Source organism: Tachypleus tridentatus, chromosome 8 (genome assembly GCF_004210375.1).
Source record: "Tachypleus tridentatus isolate NWPU-2018 chromosome 8, ASM421037v1, whole genome shotgun sequence".
Lineage (NCBI taxonomy): Eukaryota > Metazoa > Arthropoda > Merostomata > Xiphosura > Limulidae > Tachypleus > Tachypleus tridentatus.
This window is the reverse complement of record NC_134832.1, coordinates 140,776,724-140,795,009: the sequence shown is the minus strand read 5'-3', so window position 1 is coordinate 140,795,009 and position 18,286 is coordinate 140,776,724. Positions and strand designations below refer to the sequence as shown.

Here is an 18,286-nt window from a genome sequence, read left to right as displayed (position 1 = left end):
ACTACCTAATCAAAACCAACAATACTGTTCTAAACTACCTAATCAAAACCAACAATACTGTTATAAACTATCGAATCAATAACAACAATACTGTTATAAACTAACTAATGAAACACATTAGGTAAAAAAAAAAATGTGCGGTCACAAAAGGGTGCAGTGTGAACTTAAATGAATGAAATCAAAATTAGCAATCAAACTGGTACCTACACTTGTACTACTTATAAGAGATTTACAGCAAATATTCATTCATTATTTACCTATGTCCAGTTTTTGTTCAACATGGGGCAATATGGTGGGTAAAACAAAAACTAGGCCTAGCTAAATAATGAATGAATATTTGCTGTAAATCTCTTATAAGTGTAGCTATCAGTTTGGTCGCTAATTTTGATTTCATTCACTTAAGTCTCATGCTTAATCCATTTTCAACTGCACCTTTTCATCACACCTCAGGTGTTTTTGATTATGTATCACAACTTGTTGTCAATACATACGACACTACTGTGTGTGTTGATATTTATTTCGTTGTACTTTGTTTAATCTAGATATTAGCATGACGTTAAGATCAAAGAAGTCCTAAAAATATTTAAAATAAGTGTAAAATATTAATACGACATTGGTAAAGCATAGAAATAAATTAGATAGTGAATTTCAATACATTTAAAGATATTTAAGAAAGTGCGGAGTTTGTAGAAAACTATTTTAATATCCATGTTTGAATAAGTCAGTGTGTTTTAGAAAATAATCTGAATCAATATTTGTTATAGCGCTTAACGAACTACTTTGAACAAATTTGTTTTACGTTAGTTAACGTCATTTCTAACGTAGGCCTGCAACAATTTACGACAGTGCATAAGTGTTGCAGGTTATAGAAACCTGAAAGGAGGAAATAATCCAGCTCGTTATAGTTTTTGTGGGCTGAACTTTGTATTACTGTCACCGAATAATTTAAAAGAGCACGCCAATGTAAGAACAGTGATATATTAATGCCATTTTTTAAATTCTTAAACAGCTGAAATGGAATAAAAATATATCATATAAAAGCAACATTTCGCCACTTTTAACGTGGCATAATTATGTACATAGCACATTTCTTTGTTTGTAATGCAGCACAAAGCTACACAATGAACTGTCTATGTTCTGTGTACCACTAGTATCAAAACTAAGTTTATAGCATTACAAGTCCAAAGACGTACCGCTGTGCTGATGGAGGGTCAGCACAATTCTAAACGACAGTCAGTTGGTGTCAGAATCCCATAAAATGTTATTGTTGTTTTTGCTTTTATAATCAACACCCTAAGTAGTGTCGGAGATACAATCAGTGTGTTTGTAAAAAAGCAACAAACACGAATATATTTTGGTTTAAGAATTCTTTATTTTGTTGAGCACCAAAGCTCTCGCAGCATTGGTAGAGAAATCCCTAAGGAGTTAAGGTAAACTCCTATCGTATAGGTAACTGGAGAAAGTTATCTGGTTTCACTGATAATCTGATGTCTTCAAAATTAAGGTAATTCTTTTTCTTTTTTTTTTTTTACTGCAGCCTGCGTGTTTCTGGGAAAATAAAACAAATAGGTTGGTAAGTAACTTAGTAATTCTAACTGATCCGAGAACAAATATGCTGACTAGAAGTAAATTCAAGTAGGTAAATTAAATGCCAGAAGTCTTAACACTGTTATTTTTCTTCCACCTCATGGGGATCCACGCCTGTTTTGAAGAGAAATAAAGTCTAGCCCCGTTGTGTTCAGTTTCGAGGTCATGCTAAATGAGACAGTGGTCTTGATCACATCAAATATTTCCTAAAACATCAAGAAGGTACCACGTGTTAAGCTATGTTTGTTTCCATCTTATTGTAAAATCTTAGAGTATTTTTGGATCCTATTTGCCCCAGTGGCTCAGCGGTATGTCTGCGGACTTACAACGCTAGAAACCGGGTTTCGATACCCGTGGTGGGCAGAGCACAGATAGCCCATTGTGTAACTTTGTGCTTAATTCAAAAAAATGATCCTATTTTTTTTTTATTTTAGTTGATTAGTTGCAAAATGTATGAAGTACGGAAAAAAAACTGATTTTAAAACAGCCTGCGTTTTTTTCCCTCACCACATGTTTATCTTTATTACTTCCATTTACTTTTCCTTATAATTATCTCCACGATGTGACACAAAATAAATGCTTGAATATAATGATGCATGAATGATAATTATCAATTTTATTAGTTATCAAAATTTGAGGCAAAAAAGTTCTAATATGAGTATCTTGTAATTGTTTTCATTACTTTTAAAGAGTTTTGATTATTTTGAAATAGTACTTATTATCTTGTAAGAGTTTTGATTATTGTGAAAAAGTTTTGATTATCTTGTAAGAATTTTTATTATTATGAAAGAGTTGTGAGAAGCTTGTAAGAGTTTTGGTTATTTTGAAATAAGTTTGATTATCTTGTAAGTGTTTTGAGTGCATTGAGTTCTTTAGTTTTGTTTTCATTGACCAAAAATGCAAAAACAGATTAGTAGAAAAGTTTGAATTATCGAATTACTTCGAACTATTGTTAATTATAATTTTATAAACTGAGAATCAAACAGTGACAGATATAAAAACATGTCACTTATGGTTTTACGTTTAGGGACGTGGTTCTTAGCCTGGAGTCTGCGAAGGTAATGCTATCTCACTAAACAAGTGTTTCTTTAAATGCATACTTTTTTTACATACGTCTTTTATTTGATAGGGAAAAGCGGGAAAACAAGTTAATTATTAGTCGCGGGTTCAAATCCCCGTCACAACATACATGCTCGCCCTATTAGTCGTGGGTGCGTTATTATATGACAGTCAATCTCAGTATTCGTTGGTAAAAGAGTAACCCAATAGGTGGTGGTAGATGGTAATGACTAGGTGCCTTCCCGCTAGCTTTACACTGAAAAAAGATAGCCCTCTTGTAGCTTTGCGCGAAATTAAAACAAACAGTTTAAGATTAGGTGTGAAAAACATCAGTTGTTGGAAAATATCTTTAACAAAGATTATGTTATCCGAATCTTTATCCACGACGTATTCATTATCAAATATTCAACAGAGCCTTTGAATGTTTCACTTCTTAGAACATTCTGAAACATTAGTGTAATCATTATAACTGTGCATAGCCTGATGGTTTGAACTCTCGGCTCACAAACTACGGGTCGAGGGTTCGAATCCCCACCTCCTCATGGAACGTGCTTGCCCTCTCAGCTGTGGAGGCCTTATGATGTGACGTCAAACCCTCTCTTCGAATAGAGTGAACTAAGAGTTGTAAGTGGGCGGTACTAACTAACTGCATTCCCTGTGGGGGTGATTAATGCAGGTTAGTCCTAGCCCTCGAGAAGCTTTGGTAATTGCAAAATCAGCTTCTGGTCTGTAGTGGTAAATCTGTAACGGCCATGCTTGGTCTTCGACCTGCTTCAGGTGTCGCCAGCCGTAAATGCCAACAACTAAAATATTTGTTCCATACCATAAAAGCAGTCAGTACAAGTTGAACAAGCCTTTGGTGAATTATAAAACCGGTCAATACAATTTAAATAGTCTCGTTATGAACTATAAAACTAGTCAATACAAGTAGAATATCCCCACTCTGAATTATAAAGCCAATAAATATAAACAAAATACGAACTCTAAGTTCATTGCTTGTCTTGTTATAATGCTATGAATTGTAATACAAGTCAGTAAACGTTAAACAAATAACCTACAAATTACAGCAGTCAGTTAATAAATAACAGACTGGATATAAAATACAGTAAGCCATTTGTTTCTGCACGTGAAGACAAGCGGAAATGGTTAAACCAACTATAATTCAAAATGAAAGTTGTTTTTTTTTAATTGTGAAGTATATAGTGTTATGAAAGTGCCTTAGCATAAACAAGATAATAGGCCAAACTTTGGTAACTCGCTTGGTTGTCAAGGCTAAAGCCACCTCATGGACTCTGCTCAAGTATCGAAGCCTAATTTTTATTATCGAACGCCTACAGATTTATCGCTCAGCCAATGGGGGCTTAGGTAGTTAATAATTGGTTTGGTACGAACTTTGCGCAAACTTACGCAATGATTACGTGCACTAGCCGTCCCTAAGTTATCAGTGATAGACTAGGGGAAGGAAAGCTTGTCAACACCACCCACCGTAAATATTGGGGTTACTCTTTCATTAAAGAATAGTAGGATTAGCCAATATATAACGCCCTCAAGGCTAAAAGGACGAGCACCTTCTGTGGGTCGGGGATTCCAGCCTGCGCCCCTCAGATTGCATCTCAAGCATCCTAACCACGTCGCCATGCTGGGCCACGTTTGTTACCAAGTTTTACAAAAATAGGATTAGATAAGTTCAGTTTTACATTGCTGGTTTCACGAAGAAGGGATTTCGACCTATTTTTTTTTTTCCACTAACTTCAACTCGTAAACAGCGTGTTTAAGAACAAATTATTGGCTTATCCAAAGCAAGTCCGGCATGACCAGGTTGGTTAAGGCGTTCGATTCGTAATCCGAAAATCGCGGGTTCGAATCCACGTCGCACCAAACATGCTTGCTCGCCCTTTCAACCGTGGGGGCGTTATAATGTGACGGTCAATCCCACTATTCGTTGGTAAAAGAGTAGCCCAAGAGTTAGCGGAGGGTGGTAATGACTAGCTGCCTTTCCTCTGGTCTTACACTGTTAAATTAGAAACGGCTAGCACAGATAGCTCTCGTGTAACTTTGTGCGAAATTCTAAAACAAACAAATAAACTTGTCCAAGGCAAATTCTAGTAACTAATAAAACAAGCTACGTGAAATAAGAGTTTGAGATCTGAGTTACTGACTTCTTTTTAACCCGTTCAATGCCCGTGGGTTCACTTATTGTACCATTTTAATTGTTTTTATGTTTTCGATCACAACGAGGTCCACTGTAAAAACATGGCCAAAATCTTGGGTTAAATTATTCATTTTATGCATACAATACTTTTGATTCTGTTAATCATAAAATATTGTTAAATAAATTATCTTATTATGGTTTTAGAGGCATTGTTTTTGATTGGTTTTTTTCTTACTTTCACAATAGAAAGCAATCAGTTTGTATCCATAATAATTATAGTGATTGGCTTACAATTAATGTTGGAGTACCACAAGGTTCTGTTCTGGGCCCTTTATTATTTCTCATTTATATAAATGATATTCTTTACCAACAGTTTTTTGGAGATATCCAAGCCTATGCCGATGATATTGCTGTTGTTTATAGTAAGCCAAATCTAATTAATGAAGCCATTATTTCTAGTGATCTTAATAAAATTAAAATTGGCTTTTCTGTAATGACTTATCCTTAAATATATCTAAATCTTTTCTTCTTCAGTTTAACCTTTATGGTGTCATTCCAGCTTTTCCTTCTATTTTTTATCATTCTAGTGATTGTTATACTTACCCTAATTGTAAGTGTCCCAAATTGACTCAAGTTTCCTCTGTTAAATATTTAGGAATTATTTTAGATCGAAAATTAAATTGGCAATTTCATATTAATTCTTTAGTTAATAAATTAAAATATAGTTCTATGCTAATTTTTGAACTTAGTCATTGTGCTCCTTATCATATTTTGTTAAGTGTATATTATGCTCTCTTTCAATCTTTCTTACAATATTGTATTTCAATTTGGGGTGGCACATATAAGACTTTTTAATTCCTATTCACAAGTTGCAAAAAAAGTGTTTTCTCTCTTATTTTACTCATAGGCTTGATACCGATTTCAGTAAATTTAACTCCCCTCTTTCATATGATAAACTTTATTTATATTTTTTAGCTTTATCTACATTGCATGTTTCTTTTAATAGGCCTTTTAAAGTCACTTCATATTTTACACGACTTCAATCTTTTTTTCCAATTAATGTACCCACACCACGTAAAACAGTTACACTTCATCAATATCTTTATTTGGCACCTCGTATTCATAATTTTATTCCTTATAGTATAAGATCTTCTATTAATCGTGTTAATCAAAAGAAATACTTAAAACAATGGATCTTAAATACTGATGATAATATTCTGGGAACTTTATATTGATTTTGTAAGTTTTGATTTTACATTATTATGTGTTTAACCATCACAGGACGAGTTAACTCTTTGTTGATGGTTTTATATTGATATTTGATTTTTTGTGTCTAATTTATTGCTTAATAAATTTATTATTATTATTATTATTATTAATACAAAGAGGGACCCAGATGTAATTAGTAAGACTAATTACAACATTGTCAATGCTTTTAGTTACTGTTTTTCTGTGTGGTAAATACTTTATTAAAAACTCTGTGACTGATTAACTGACTGGCTCTAAACAATACAAGCAATTTGCTACATGAATGTTTTTAAATATTGTTATTGGAAATTCGCTGGTATCAACGTAGAGTGGTAGCTAAGTCCGCAGCAGTGGACAAAAAGGAAACATTGTGAAGTGGCTCAAAGGTTAATACTTTCAAATAATCTGTAAATGCAATCTTCTATTGTATTTTAATTAAGAAGAGAACACATACAAAAAAATATAGTATACTGAAAATAAGTTATAAAATTCTACACAAGATGTTCTCATATAAAACATCTGGATAATAGACAACAATAGTCATAAGAATAAACAATGGATAAACAAATCTGGATAGTGAAAATGACACTTACGAAAATAAGTTTTTATATTTGAGTTTGTATAATGTGAAACTATAATAATGAAAACAGATATTTTATGAATGAATACGTTCACGGAACAAGTCGTAACGTGCATTGCAAGCTGCTTCATAATTAGCAGTAAACGACTAAAAGGATTTTATGAGTGAAATATCAACTTGACCTATATTAAACACGCCCCTAAGCGGCTTGAAACAACAACCGCTGTGTTAATAATGCATTTGTTACTATCTTTGCAAAGCTACGCGAGGGCTATCTTCCCTAGCCGTCCCTAATTTAGCAGTTTAAAACCAGAGAGAAGGCAGCTAGTCATCACCACCCACCGCAAACGAATAGTGAGATTGACTGTCGCATTATAACGCTCCCAAGACTGAAAGGGCAAGCATGTTTGGTGTAAGGGGGATTCGAACTCGCAACCCTAATATTACGAATTGAGCGCCCTAACCCCCTGGCCATGCCGGGCCTACCTATGTTTGTGTGGTCTCAAACTGTGCGTCATAATATTTCCATAACTGTCTCCGTTGGTTTGGTACACCACGTATAAATCATTTTGTAGTTAATGCTTTTATTTAACATTGGGCCCGACATGGTCGAGTGGGTTAAGGCGTTCGACTCGTAATCTGATGGTCACAGGTTCGAAACCCCGTCACACCAAACATGCTCGCTCTTTCAGCCGTGGGGATTTTATAATTTGACGGTCAATCGCACTATTCGTTGGTAAAAGAGTAGCCCAAGAGTTGGTGGTGGGTGGTGATGACTAGCTGCCTATTCTCTAGTCTTACACTGCTAAATTAGTGACGGCTAGCGCAGATAGACCTCGTGTAGCTTTGCATGAAATTCAAAAAACAAAGAAACATTTAACTTTCTGCGGCTTTATTTTGTCTAGAATTTTCGCCTGAAGGTACACAAAGGTTATACTCGCATAGCCGTTCCTAAATTTGAATTGATAGACGAAGGAGACCGCAGCACCCATCACCGACTTTTGAGCTACTTTTTTTTTTCCTGACCGATTAGTGCGATTTCACCGAAAATATCATAATGCATCCGCGAAATCGAAATATGAGGTGCGTTTTTGCAGATAAATTTTAAATTTACAATCCGGACAAGCTAACCGCTAGGTTTGTTCTTCCTTTATCAACTGCTTATCAATAAAAAGAGGACATCACTAAGTAAATCGTAAACTTCTGTCAAACGACTCACAAATTGCAGCAGTCGTCTAGTAACATACCGAACAGAAATTACATTCAACACTTGTTTATTTACATAAAGATAAGTAAAAATGTCATGGTCAAATATTTAAGTAATAAAGTTTCGACCCAAACCAATGAATCATCATTAAGTTATATTCCATTAGAGTTGAACAGTTTTCGAAAGGATAAGTGTGTTACTGTTGTTGGCCTTCTATTCCCGACTTTTGTATAATTAGAAAAAGTGTGCTGCCTTATGGTATTGGAAATGTGTTAAGAAAAAACCACAAACTGATTCGTAGAATTTCATAACTTAGATCTTAAATAAATGAACTTTATGAATTCTCTTAAATTTATCGTAAACTTCGAACAGTTTCTGTCAAAAGTTTGATAAATATTTGTTTTTTATTGGAGCCCTCTACTCTGACTATAAACCGGTTTCAAAGAAATGTGTATTTTACAGATTAATTCTATATAACTTTTTCCCCACCAGAAGATGATTAATAACGAACCAACATATCTTACAACAATATTGTCCTTTTTATTATTGTGGGATATTGATTTATAACGTAGTTGTTGTCAGTTGAGCGTTCTTGTTTTGTTTTGTTTTAAATTGCGGTGTAGTAAGTTATGAGAAAGAGCAATACATATCCAAAACATTTCTGAAATGTCTTTGTTGCGCTTACGATTATAGTGTCAAAAATGACATCTTTTTACGCTCAAATGAAACATGACAACTAAAAAAATATATATAACTATATAAAAAGATAACCTGACTAGTTTCCACAAACCAAGTAAATTATTATCAAGGAACGACTGTCTGAACCACAACTTCATGTGTATTTATGCCTTAACCCTAACTCGTCAATTTTGTTGCAAAATATATCCTTCATATTTCACGAAGATGAAAAGCAATATCATTGTTTAAAAGATCTATATAAATTTTTATATATATTTAAATCGATTCTCTGAAACGTGATGATTCTGCAATGAACTTAGTTTCTTTGAAATTGATTTTATGTTATGTATAGGAGACATAAGCAACAACAGATGTAGTTTTTTTTTCTACTTCACAACAACGAAAATTGTTCTCATATTCCTTTCTTCGTACACTAAAGAATCGTTATCTGTTCCATGCATACCTTGCCACACGAACATTTGATCGAATACATTTCTTGATTCTGGTAGTTTTTAATCGAGATCTTGTTCCTGTACTGAGTTTACTCGAGAGCTTTCCAGTAAGCCCGTCGGATGGTTTAATTTGTCTAATTTACATGAGGTAGTTTGAATATAGCGTAGTCTAATCATTAAGTTGAATTCTGTTTCGATTTCATTCTCATATCTTTGGGTTGTTTCGTGTTTTTTTTTAATTTCATGAAACAACTTGAAAATTAGAAAATTTTCACATCTTTTTTTGATACAATTATAGTTTGTAAATAGTTCATCTGCGAGCGATACTTTAATTTGAACAAAGTCAATATTATGTAAACACCGATTATCAGACATTGTTTGATTTGGTGGGGAGAGTCCTAACAATACTTAGTTTTCGATGAACTTCTATCTGTATAGCGCCATCTGGATTTAGTGTGATGAAAAAAAAAGAAAGCTGACTATTGTATTTTTTCGACTTCTAAAGCAAACCGTGTAGAAGGGTCGATGCAATTTAATTTTTCACGAATACTTTTCTAAGAAACTTCTGGTTTGAATATAACCGTAAAAGTACCATCCGTACCTAGATAACTGTGGATGTCCTTACAGTTTAATAAATAATTTATTTTTAAAGCCGCTCACGAAGAGAAGAGAGGATATGAAATTTCTCATTTTGAAAAATATATATCGTTAAACTAAAACAGAGGTTTGTAAGATATGAATATAGTAAGATTAATATTTAATCCTTTTCAAACTGAGAACTTTACCGGATTTTCTACAAATAACATTTATTATACCTTTAACCGTAACTTCTGCAAATAGACTTTTGACATCAAATGGTTCCATAAGTTTATTACTTACTTTGATGTGTACTATCTTCGATACGAGTTTTTTCATTGTGTGTGTTTTGAAATATAGTGGAAAGATAACATTTTGGTTAAATATTAGGCTAAGATATAAGCCGATCCGTTATTACATGAAACTAGATTGAATATGTCTCAATTCTTTATGAGCCACAGTGCCTCAGCAGTGGGTGTCTGAAGGGTTATAATGATGTAAACCTGATCCTGATGACACCTCCAGAACATGATTTTTCAAACTATGCTCCGCGGAGTCCTTGGGCTCCGCCATAGCTATCTGGGGCTCCGCGAGAAAATTTTAGAATATTAATATTTTTTCCTAAAACTATAAAATTGAATCAGAATACGCTGTACAAAAAAGTAAAATATATCTTTAATATAACACGTTTGTCGCGTATTGGGCCTTTTAATATTTTATTCTGCCTAACCCTAGACGATTTCATTTAGTTTAGGGGAAGTTCTCGCGGTGAAAGTGTTAATACAATCTCAATTAACTTTGACAGTGGCACCACAGGTTGCGAGTAAATATGGAACCATCTCAAGATCATATACGTCATTGCAGATGCACGATAGCCTAGTAATTTTTGTATGAAACAACAGTCAACCCTAGATAGTAGTGCCAACTGTCTTTTAAAAAGCCAGATCTGGATTAGCAGCTAAATCTCGAACGAAATGAAACATGACGTCAAAACTGAAACTTGTCCAAATTTGAAACATTGTGCTACAATTAGATACAGTATCAGATAATTGTTAGGTTAGGTTAGATTCGTTGTAGTTTAATTAGACACACTTGTACCAAGCTTCTTAATCTGAAGATGGTCAACGAAGGTCGAAATTTGTTCTCTCCTTGTCAGTAAGAGTGTTCATACCCATACCAGCTGTTCTGAGATACAAACTTGGTGCCCATGAGCTGTATGACGTCATACCCCCCGCATGACGTCATGTGTCATTTTGTTCCATTTCGTTAGAGATTTAGACGTACGTCAGATGTGGCTTAATATTTTGATATTTGGCTTAAGAATTATTTTTGTTAAAAGGTTAAAAGAAATGTAAAAATAATAAGTTACTCTTTTCCTTTAGAAAAATACGTTATTCTAGTGGCCTAACCTATTTTCCACAAATCTTTATTTCTGACTTCGTTATGCCAACACTGATCTTAGGTCAGCACATAATTTTATGATGATAAAACTCAAGTGCTTGAACGAGTTTTCATTAAGAAGCCGTGAAAATACTTCTGAAGTGCGAAAGATATAAGAATATGTTTTTAGATAAATTAATAATTAGTTGTTATCCTTATAATGGATAAGTGGCTCAATATCGGTAATAAATCTGATACGAGTAAAAAATCTTCCTAGTCCTAGGCCTAATACTAATTCATCGATATTACCGTCGTGTGCAAGCACTTCAACATAGAATGATGCAAGAAGTACCAAAACAAGAAAGAAATGAAAGTTTTATTAAATATGGTTTTACATGGACAGGTAATGAAGATGAACCCAGTGTGTTGTGTGTTGAATGTGGAACAGTGTTGAGTAACGGTAGTTTGCATCCAGCAAAGTTAAAACGGCATCTAGAAACCAAACACTCCTAATTAAAAAAATCCATCTTCCGAGTATTTCAAAAGAAAGTGTTTGCAATTAAATACAATAAAAGCTAGATTTCTTTCGTTTGTCCGTCAGGACAATAAAGGTGCTCTTATTGCTTCATATCGTCTTAGTTACCGTATTGCAAAAGCAGATGAAGCTCATACAGTTGCAGAAGATTTGATAAAATTATGCGCAAAAGATTTGGTAAACTGATGAGAAATTTCTTAAAAACATTAACTCTGTGCCCCTTTCTGACAACTCGGTTTCTCGAAGAATCAAGGATATGTCAGCAAATTGCTTAACGGACTTAATAAGGCGAGTAAAAGTGAGTCCAACTTTTTCGCTTCAGATGGATGAATCAACAGATGTCGCAGGTTATGCGATGTTACTTGTGTTCGTTCGTTATATTGACGAAGCTAGTTTTGAAGAAGACGCGCTAATTTGCATACCTTTGCCTACTAAAACAACAGGCGAATAAATATTTGAATTAATCGATTTATTTGTGGAAAAACATGAGATCCAATAATGAGGCTGCAACTATGATTGGAAAAATTTTCAGTAGTGGCACGCTCAAAAAACAAACAAACTCGGACTCGAGAGTATCCACTCCTGTCTTCATCGTCATGCACTTGCAGTGAAACAAATGCCAGAAGACTTAAAAGAGGTATTGGGTGATGTCATAAAAATAGTTAATTTTATAAAATCAAAACCACTCAATGTGAGGATCTTCAGTTTACTCTGTGAGGATATGGAAAGTTTGCATAAACATTTGCTGCTTCATACTGAAGTCCAATGATTTTCTCGGGGAAAAGTGCTAGGCCAATTTTACTAACTGCGTGAGAAGATAGTTTTTTTTTTATCTGAATGCCATTTTGAACTTGCATATAAATTAAGGGACAAATGCCGGATACAGAAAGTGATTTACCTTTCGGACGTGTTTGCCTATCTAAATGAAGTGAATGCTACAATGCAGGGTACCAGGGTAACGTAATTCGAAGCTCAGAGTAAAATGGAAGCGCTTCAACGTAAGCTAAAACTTTGTGGTGAATGTATACTTATGGAAGAACTTGACTGCTTCGAAAATCTCAGTGTATTTTTTTTTTCTACTTATGAATAAAATTTCCTTAAGTCAAGATGGAAAAGTTTCAGTCTTGCAGCACATAACTGATTTGTATACAACTACTGTGAAGTATTTCACTCCTTATTTAGAAACATTACTGTGGATTCAAAATCCCTTTGTTGACTCTGCAAACATCAACGATTTGCCTTTGAAAAAGAAAGAACAGTTTATAGAAACTTCAACTAATTACACCCTAAAAACAAAATTTCAGCAGGAAGAAATTACACAATTTTGGATTCAAATGACCATGGAATACCCTGAAATAAGTAACAGAGCTTTGAAAATTTTGATGTGTTTTCCAACAACATATCTTTGTGAGCAAACATTTTCACTGAAAACAGCTACAGAGACCAAATTTAGAAACAGGCTAAATATTGAAGATGACTTGCGCTTACAGGTATCAACCATAACTCCAGATATTGAACTACTTAGTGAACAAAAGCAAGTCCATCAGAGTCACTAATAAATAAGTACATTGTACTTTTACTGATTTAAATTTTGTAAGCAGAAATTTTTGAACAAGTGAGTAGAAGTAAAAATTTTTATATATTTAAAAACGGCTGGTATGGGTAGAGAAAGCACTATTAGAGGAGCGAACAGCGTTTCGACCTTCTTCGGTCATTGTCAAGCTAAAAATTTTTCTTTAAATATTTATATTTTTAATAAATTTATATTATAAAAGCACGAAGTAAACTTTATCTGGTGCTAGTGACCGATTGTTTCTAATTTTAGTGTATTTTTCCTATTAAGACTCCGGAATGTTTTTTGTTTCTGATGTGAAGCTCCGCAGTTCTAAAAAGTTTGGGAACTCCTGCACCAGTAAATGTATCACAGAAAGCACATTGTGTACTATGTGAACAATAAACCTTTAGAGGAATAACAGTAGTAGGTTTACCATTTCTTGTTGCTCTTGTTTTTTAGATAAACATTTATTTACTTTAATTCAGCTTTGATCTGTTGTGCAGTTCATTCTATATTATGTTTCCTTTTCTATCTCTTTTTTTGTTAAGAATACCAATTTTTCTCCTTTTTACTTATTTTTTATTGCAAAATGTTCGTTTCTCATAAAGAATTTAGTGCTTTTTATTCATATTTGCCCAGAAGTAGCGCCAACCTCTTCCCATTTAAAAATCTAAACAATGAATTCAGTTGGTTTTTGTTCGTCCGTTTCAGAGCAAATCCACATTGGGCTATCTGCTGTGTCATTCGCGAGAGTTATGACAAAGTAAACTTACCTCTGGGCCCGGAATGGTCAAGCGTGTTAAGGCGTGCGACTCGTAATCCTAGGGTCACAGGTTCGAATCCCCCTTGCACTAAACGTGCTTGCCCTCCCAGCCGTGGGGGCGTTATAATGTTACGATCAATCCCACTATTCGTTGGTAAAAGAGTTGCCCAAGAGTTGGCGGTGGGTGGTAGTGACTAGCTGCCTTCCCTCTAGTCTTACACTGCTAAATTAGGGACAGCTAGTACAGATAGCCCTCGAGTAGCTTTGTGCGAAATTCAAAAACAAACAAACAAATTACCGCTGTGCTACTGGGGACACAAACCGAAAGGTTTGGACCCGGTATTTAGGAACTGGACCAAGTTTAACAGTAACTACTTGTATCTGTAGATTTTTTGGAAAACTTTTAAGTAAACTGAATAAAGAAAATATATTGTAGAGACGTTCCAGAAACAAGAAATGTTTTCGATCAACTGTTCGGGTAACAAGATATTCATAGGGCAAACATAACGATCCTTTTATGTATGAATATACGAACATGAAGGCCACTGTCTTTGTTGCGAAGTAGGAAAAAACAACAACTATTGTTGCTCGTGTTTACCATACAGATAATAAAATTAATTCCAAAAAAACTAATCTCATTGTGAAACCAAAATGTTTTAGCCAAGTAGATTTTAGAACAATCCATTTAAATGTATAAAAAATGAACACAAACTTTTAAGCAGTGATAGAGTTCTCCAGTTTAATACATTATGTAAAACATTTTTTTAGCGTCACAGTTGACCAAGTTTTAGGCCTAAGGAATAAATAATCGTGTAGTCGTAGTTCGAACACAGGTTTCCCCTTTATAATGACTTATCTGGTACGTCGAAACTGATCGGGTCTTTTTTTTTTGCCATTTGTGGTACTTCGTAACTAAGGAGCTATATTTAAACTTACTCAAAATCTCTGCATTTTAAGCTATGGATTCATTTAAAGAGTAACAGTCATTTCCTTAGAGCGAATGGCGGGTAGTAAACTGCTGCTAATTGGTTATCTTCCCTCTGGTTAGTTGTTACAAATTGGGAACAACTTTACCATAAACATACAACATAAATTCAAATGATGTTTTTAATTGTCACATAGGCCCGGCATGGCCTAGCGCGTAAGGCGTGCGACTCGTAATCCGAGGGTCGCGGGTTCGCATCCCCGTCGCGCCAAACATGCTCGCCCTTTCAGCCGTGGTGGCGTTATAATGTGACGGTCAATCCCACTATTCGTTGGTAAAAGAGTAGCCCAAGAGTTGGCGGTGGGTGGTGATGACTAGCTGCCTTCCCTCTAGTCTTACACTGCTAAATTAGGGACGGCTAGCACAGATAGCCCTCGAGTAGCTTTGTGCAAAATTCCAAAAAACAAGCTTTGTGCGAAATTCAAACAAAAACAATTGTCACATTTTTTGCGCATAATCATTTTTATACTAAAAATAAACAGACTCAGCAACTGCCATTCAGTGATTTTACTCGTCAAATAAAAAGTTACTGTTGAATCTATTATCAAGTTTAACTAACCAATATAGAGAGTTCGACGTTTGGAAATACTCGTATGCGTATTGTATAATACTGTCCTGAGTGCGCTGAAGATAACCATTGGATTCAGTATCACAGAAGGATCATGTGTGTTTTCTTATAGCAAAGCCACAAAGGGCTATCTGCTCAGCCCACCGAGGGGAATCGAACCCCTGATTTTAGCGTTGTAAATCCGGAGACATACCGCTGTGCTAGCGGGGGGCACAGAAGGATCAGTGGATAAACTTTACTGGCAGAAGGTGACACAGTATTTTACTTCTGTTTTGTTTTTTTTCCATAATCGTTATAATAAAATTATGAATTAGATACATACATACATTCGTGAAATTTCAGCAAGGGCAGTGACATCACAGAAACGTGTCTGTGGTGTTAAAGACTAGTACGAATGGCGTATAAAGGCTTAACACTACATTTTTCACAATGAAGAACCCACTTAGGTGACTTTGCACGTAAACTGTATTACCAATAACAGTAAAACATACGCAAGTTGACTGGTCTAATAAAGACGTCGCTCGCTAAATACGTCTCGGCGCCACCAGTGTTATTAACAGAACAAAAGTATAGCGAAGTTACTTAACCTTTACCAAAGCGCCTTTGCTTGCAAAAGGAATGTATTCTAAGAAATTAAACCCATTCTGTAGATTGAACGATCCAACAAAGACGTCGTTGTTCTCACCAAAGTGACTCCGATTACTGAAGGAATATTTCGCTGTGAAGTGTCCGCTGACGCCCCTTCTTTCCAGACCGTCTCTGCTCAGAAGGCAATGATCATACACGGTAAGTTAATATTATGTTAGGGCTTTATTTACCTAAGTTTTCAAGCGATAAAAACGTTCGACGGCTCCTAGAGTTTGTATCTCAAAATTTACCGTTATTAACTTAGGGTTAAATCAGATTTTGTGTTTATAACTTTTAATGAAAATTAATTTTAAACAATAATTTCATATATTGAGCTATTCATCTAACTTTCTTTTTTTTTAGCGTAGGGATATGTTTCGATGATGTGTAAATGCGCATTGAAATGGAAATCTATCAACAACCTATCATAACAGTAAAGGTAACGACAGCAAAAGTTAATGTAGAAAACTATTTAAATAACGAAATATTCTGTTATTGGATGTTGTAGTTCTGTTGTGGGAAATATATTTAACACTTTAAAGTTACTCTCTCGATAAGAATGGTCGAGAATGCAAGAAGTGCAAATTCAACGTCAAACATCATAAGTTAAACTCACCATTAAGAAGTTCCTGATTCTTTTCCGTGAGAGTTAAGATACGTAAAGTAGTGTTTAACTCTTTCACACTAAAAGATATAAATAGTATTTACACTTTTAGACCCTAAAGTTTAAATACATTGTGACATTAGAACCAAAATACAAAATATTCAACTACATTCTGTTCACAAAAAAATACGTTAGAGCAAAATGTTTAATTATTTATATTTAAAATATCCTTCTATGGGTCAGAGAGCAAATAGACCATTATGTAGCTTTGTGCTAAAATAACAACAAATATATAAAAGATATATTGTAATATTATCACGCTAGTACTTACTTCCTCATATATTCTGACATAAAATGATTAACCTTGAGAGTTTAGTTCATTAATTGGATTTCTCGCAAAGCTACTTGAATGCTATCTGCGCCAATTATCCCAAATTTTGAAGTGACAGACCAGCCAGGCCTGACAGTTTAGACATTTATAAATGTAAAAAAAAAAAAAAAATGTAAAGTTAAACTTGTTTTTGTTTTTTCTTATAGCAAAGCCACATCGGGCTATCTGCTGAGCCCACCGAGGGGAATCGACCCCCTCATTTTAGCGTTGTAAATCCGTAGACATACCGCTGTACTAGCGAGTGGCAAAGTAAATGTCTCTTGAGTTAAACTTACCATGACGGATGTACGTGGAACTTGCGAATAAGCTACTTATATTATCCAATAAAAATGTTTTAAAAGACCTGGTTTCATTTGCTTGAAAACTACAAAATGTGCTTGTTTGTGCTCTGACCCTCAAAATAATCAAAACGCGGTTTCTAGCGTTGTAAGCGAATTTGGAAACGGATGATATGGTGCGAGATTCAACATATTCACATTAAGGGAAGTGCTTTTAAGTTCAGAGTAAAAAAAATATCATCTGATTTTTTTTAATAAACTAATGATATAAATTTGAAATCTCTTAATAAACTTGACTCCTTAAATACTGTGTCCGTTCACGAATGTATAGCTAGAAGAGGTGTTTGATCGTCTTGAAAATGATTACTAGTGAGCAAGAAATTTCTCCTGTTAGAAGCGAGAGAATTTATGGTGCTGATTTGCGAGTGTAAATTAACATAATTAAACAGTAACAAACAAATAGATAGAAGTGTTTCAATAGTAGGTTTAAACGTAGAATTATAACGCTCCCACGGCTGAATAGGCGAGCACGTTTAGAGTGACGGGAATTCGAACCCGCGGCTCTCAGGATGCGAGTCGAGCGCCCTAACCATCATCATTGAAGGCATAGCAACACAAAACAGAGAGGCTCGGCATGGCCAGGTAGGTTAAGGCGTTCGACTCGTCATCTGAGGGTCACGGGTTCGAATCCCGGTCGCACCAAGCATGCTCGCCATTTCAACCGTGGTGGCTTTATGATGTGACTATTCTTTGGTAAAAGAATAGCCGTCTTTGGTAAAAGAATAGCCCAAGAGTTGACGGTGGGTGATGATGACTAGCTGCCTTCCCTCTAGTCTTTGCTAAAGTAGGGACAGCTAGCGCAGATAGCCCTCGTGTAGCTTTGCGCGAAATTCAAATACAAAACAAAACAAAGAACCCCAAACTTGCAGCAGAGGTAAAAAAGATGCAAATCACGGACAAAAATCTTACAAATAAAAAACACTAGCCAAAGCCTAAATCATTGTAAGAGGTCAAGAGCCTCGTAACCTGAACGCACTACCAAAAGAATGATCTCAACACGC

General features: G+C 34.9%; 1 protein-coding gene across 3 annotated transcripts in view; it reads left to right on the top strand.

Moving 5' to 3' along the window:
• The window catches only part of LOC143223622 (uncharacterized), a 47,483-nt gene that overhangs the window by 15,133 nt on the left and 14,064 nt on the right, over positions 1 to 18,286 (top strand). The window contains exons 3-5 of one of the 3 annotated variants that reach the window (XR_013012986.1): positions 15,976 to 16,111; positions 16,316 to 16,391; positions 17,094 to 17,289. Coding sequence is in view for 2 of the 3 variants with exons in the window: in XM_076451791.1 (XP_076307906.1) it covers positions 15,976 to 16,111; positions 17,094 to 17,119 (162 nt within the window). In the remaining variant the exon portion in view is untranslated. Of the gene's footprint in view, positions 1 to 15,975; positions 16,112 to 16,315; positions 16,392 to 17,093; positions 17,290 to 18,286 lie in introns of those variants that run through there. The other 2 variants (XM_076451791.1, XM_076451790.1) reach the window with 2 other exon arrangements.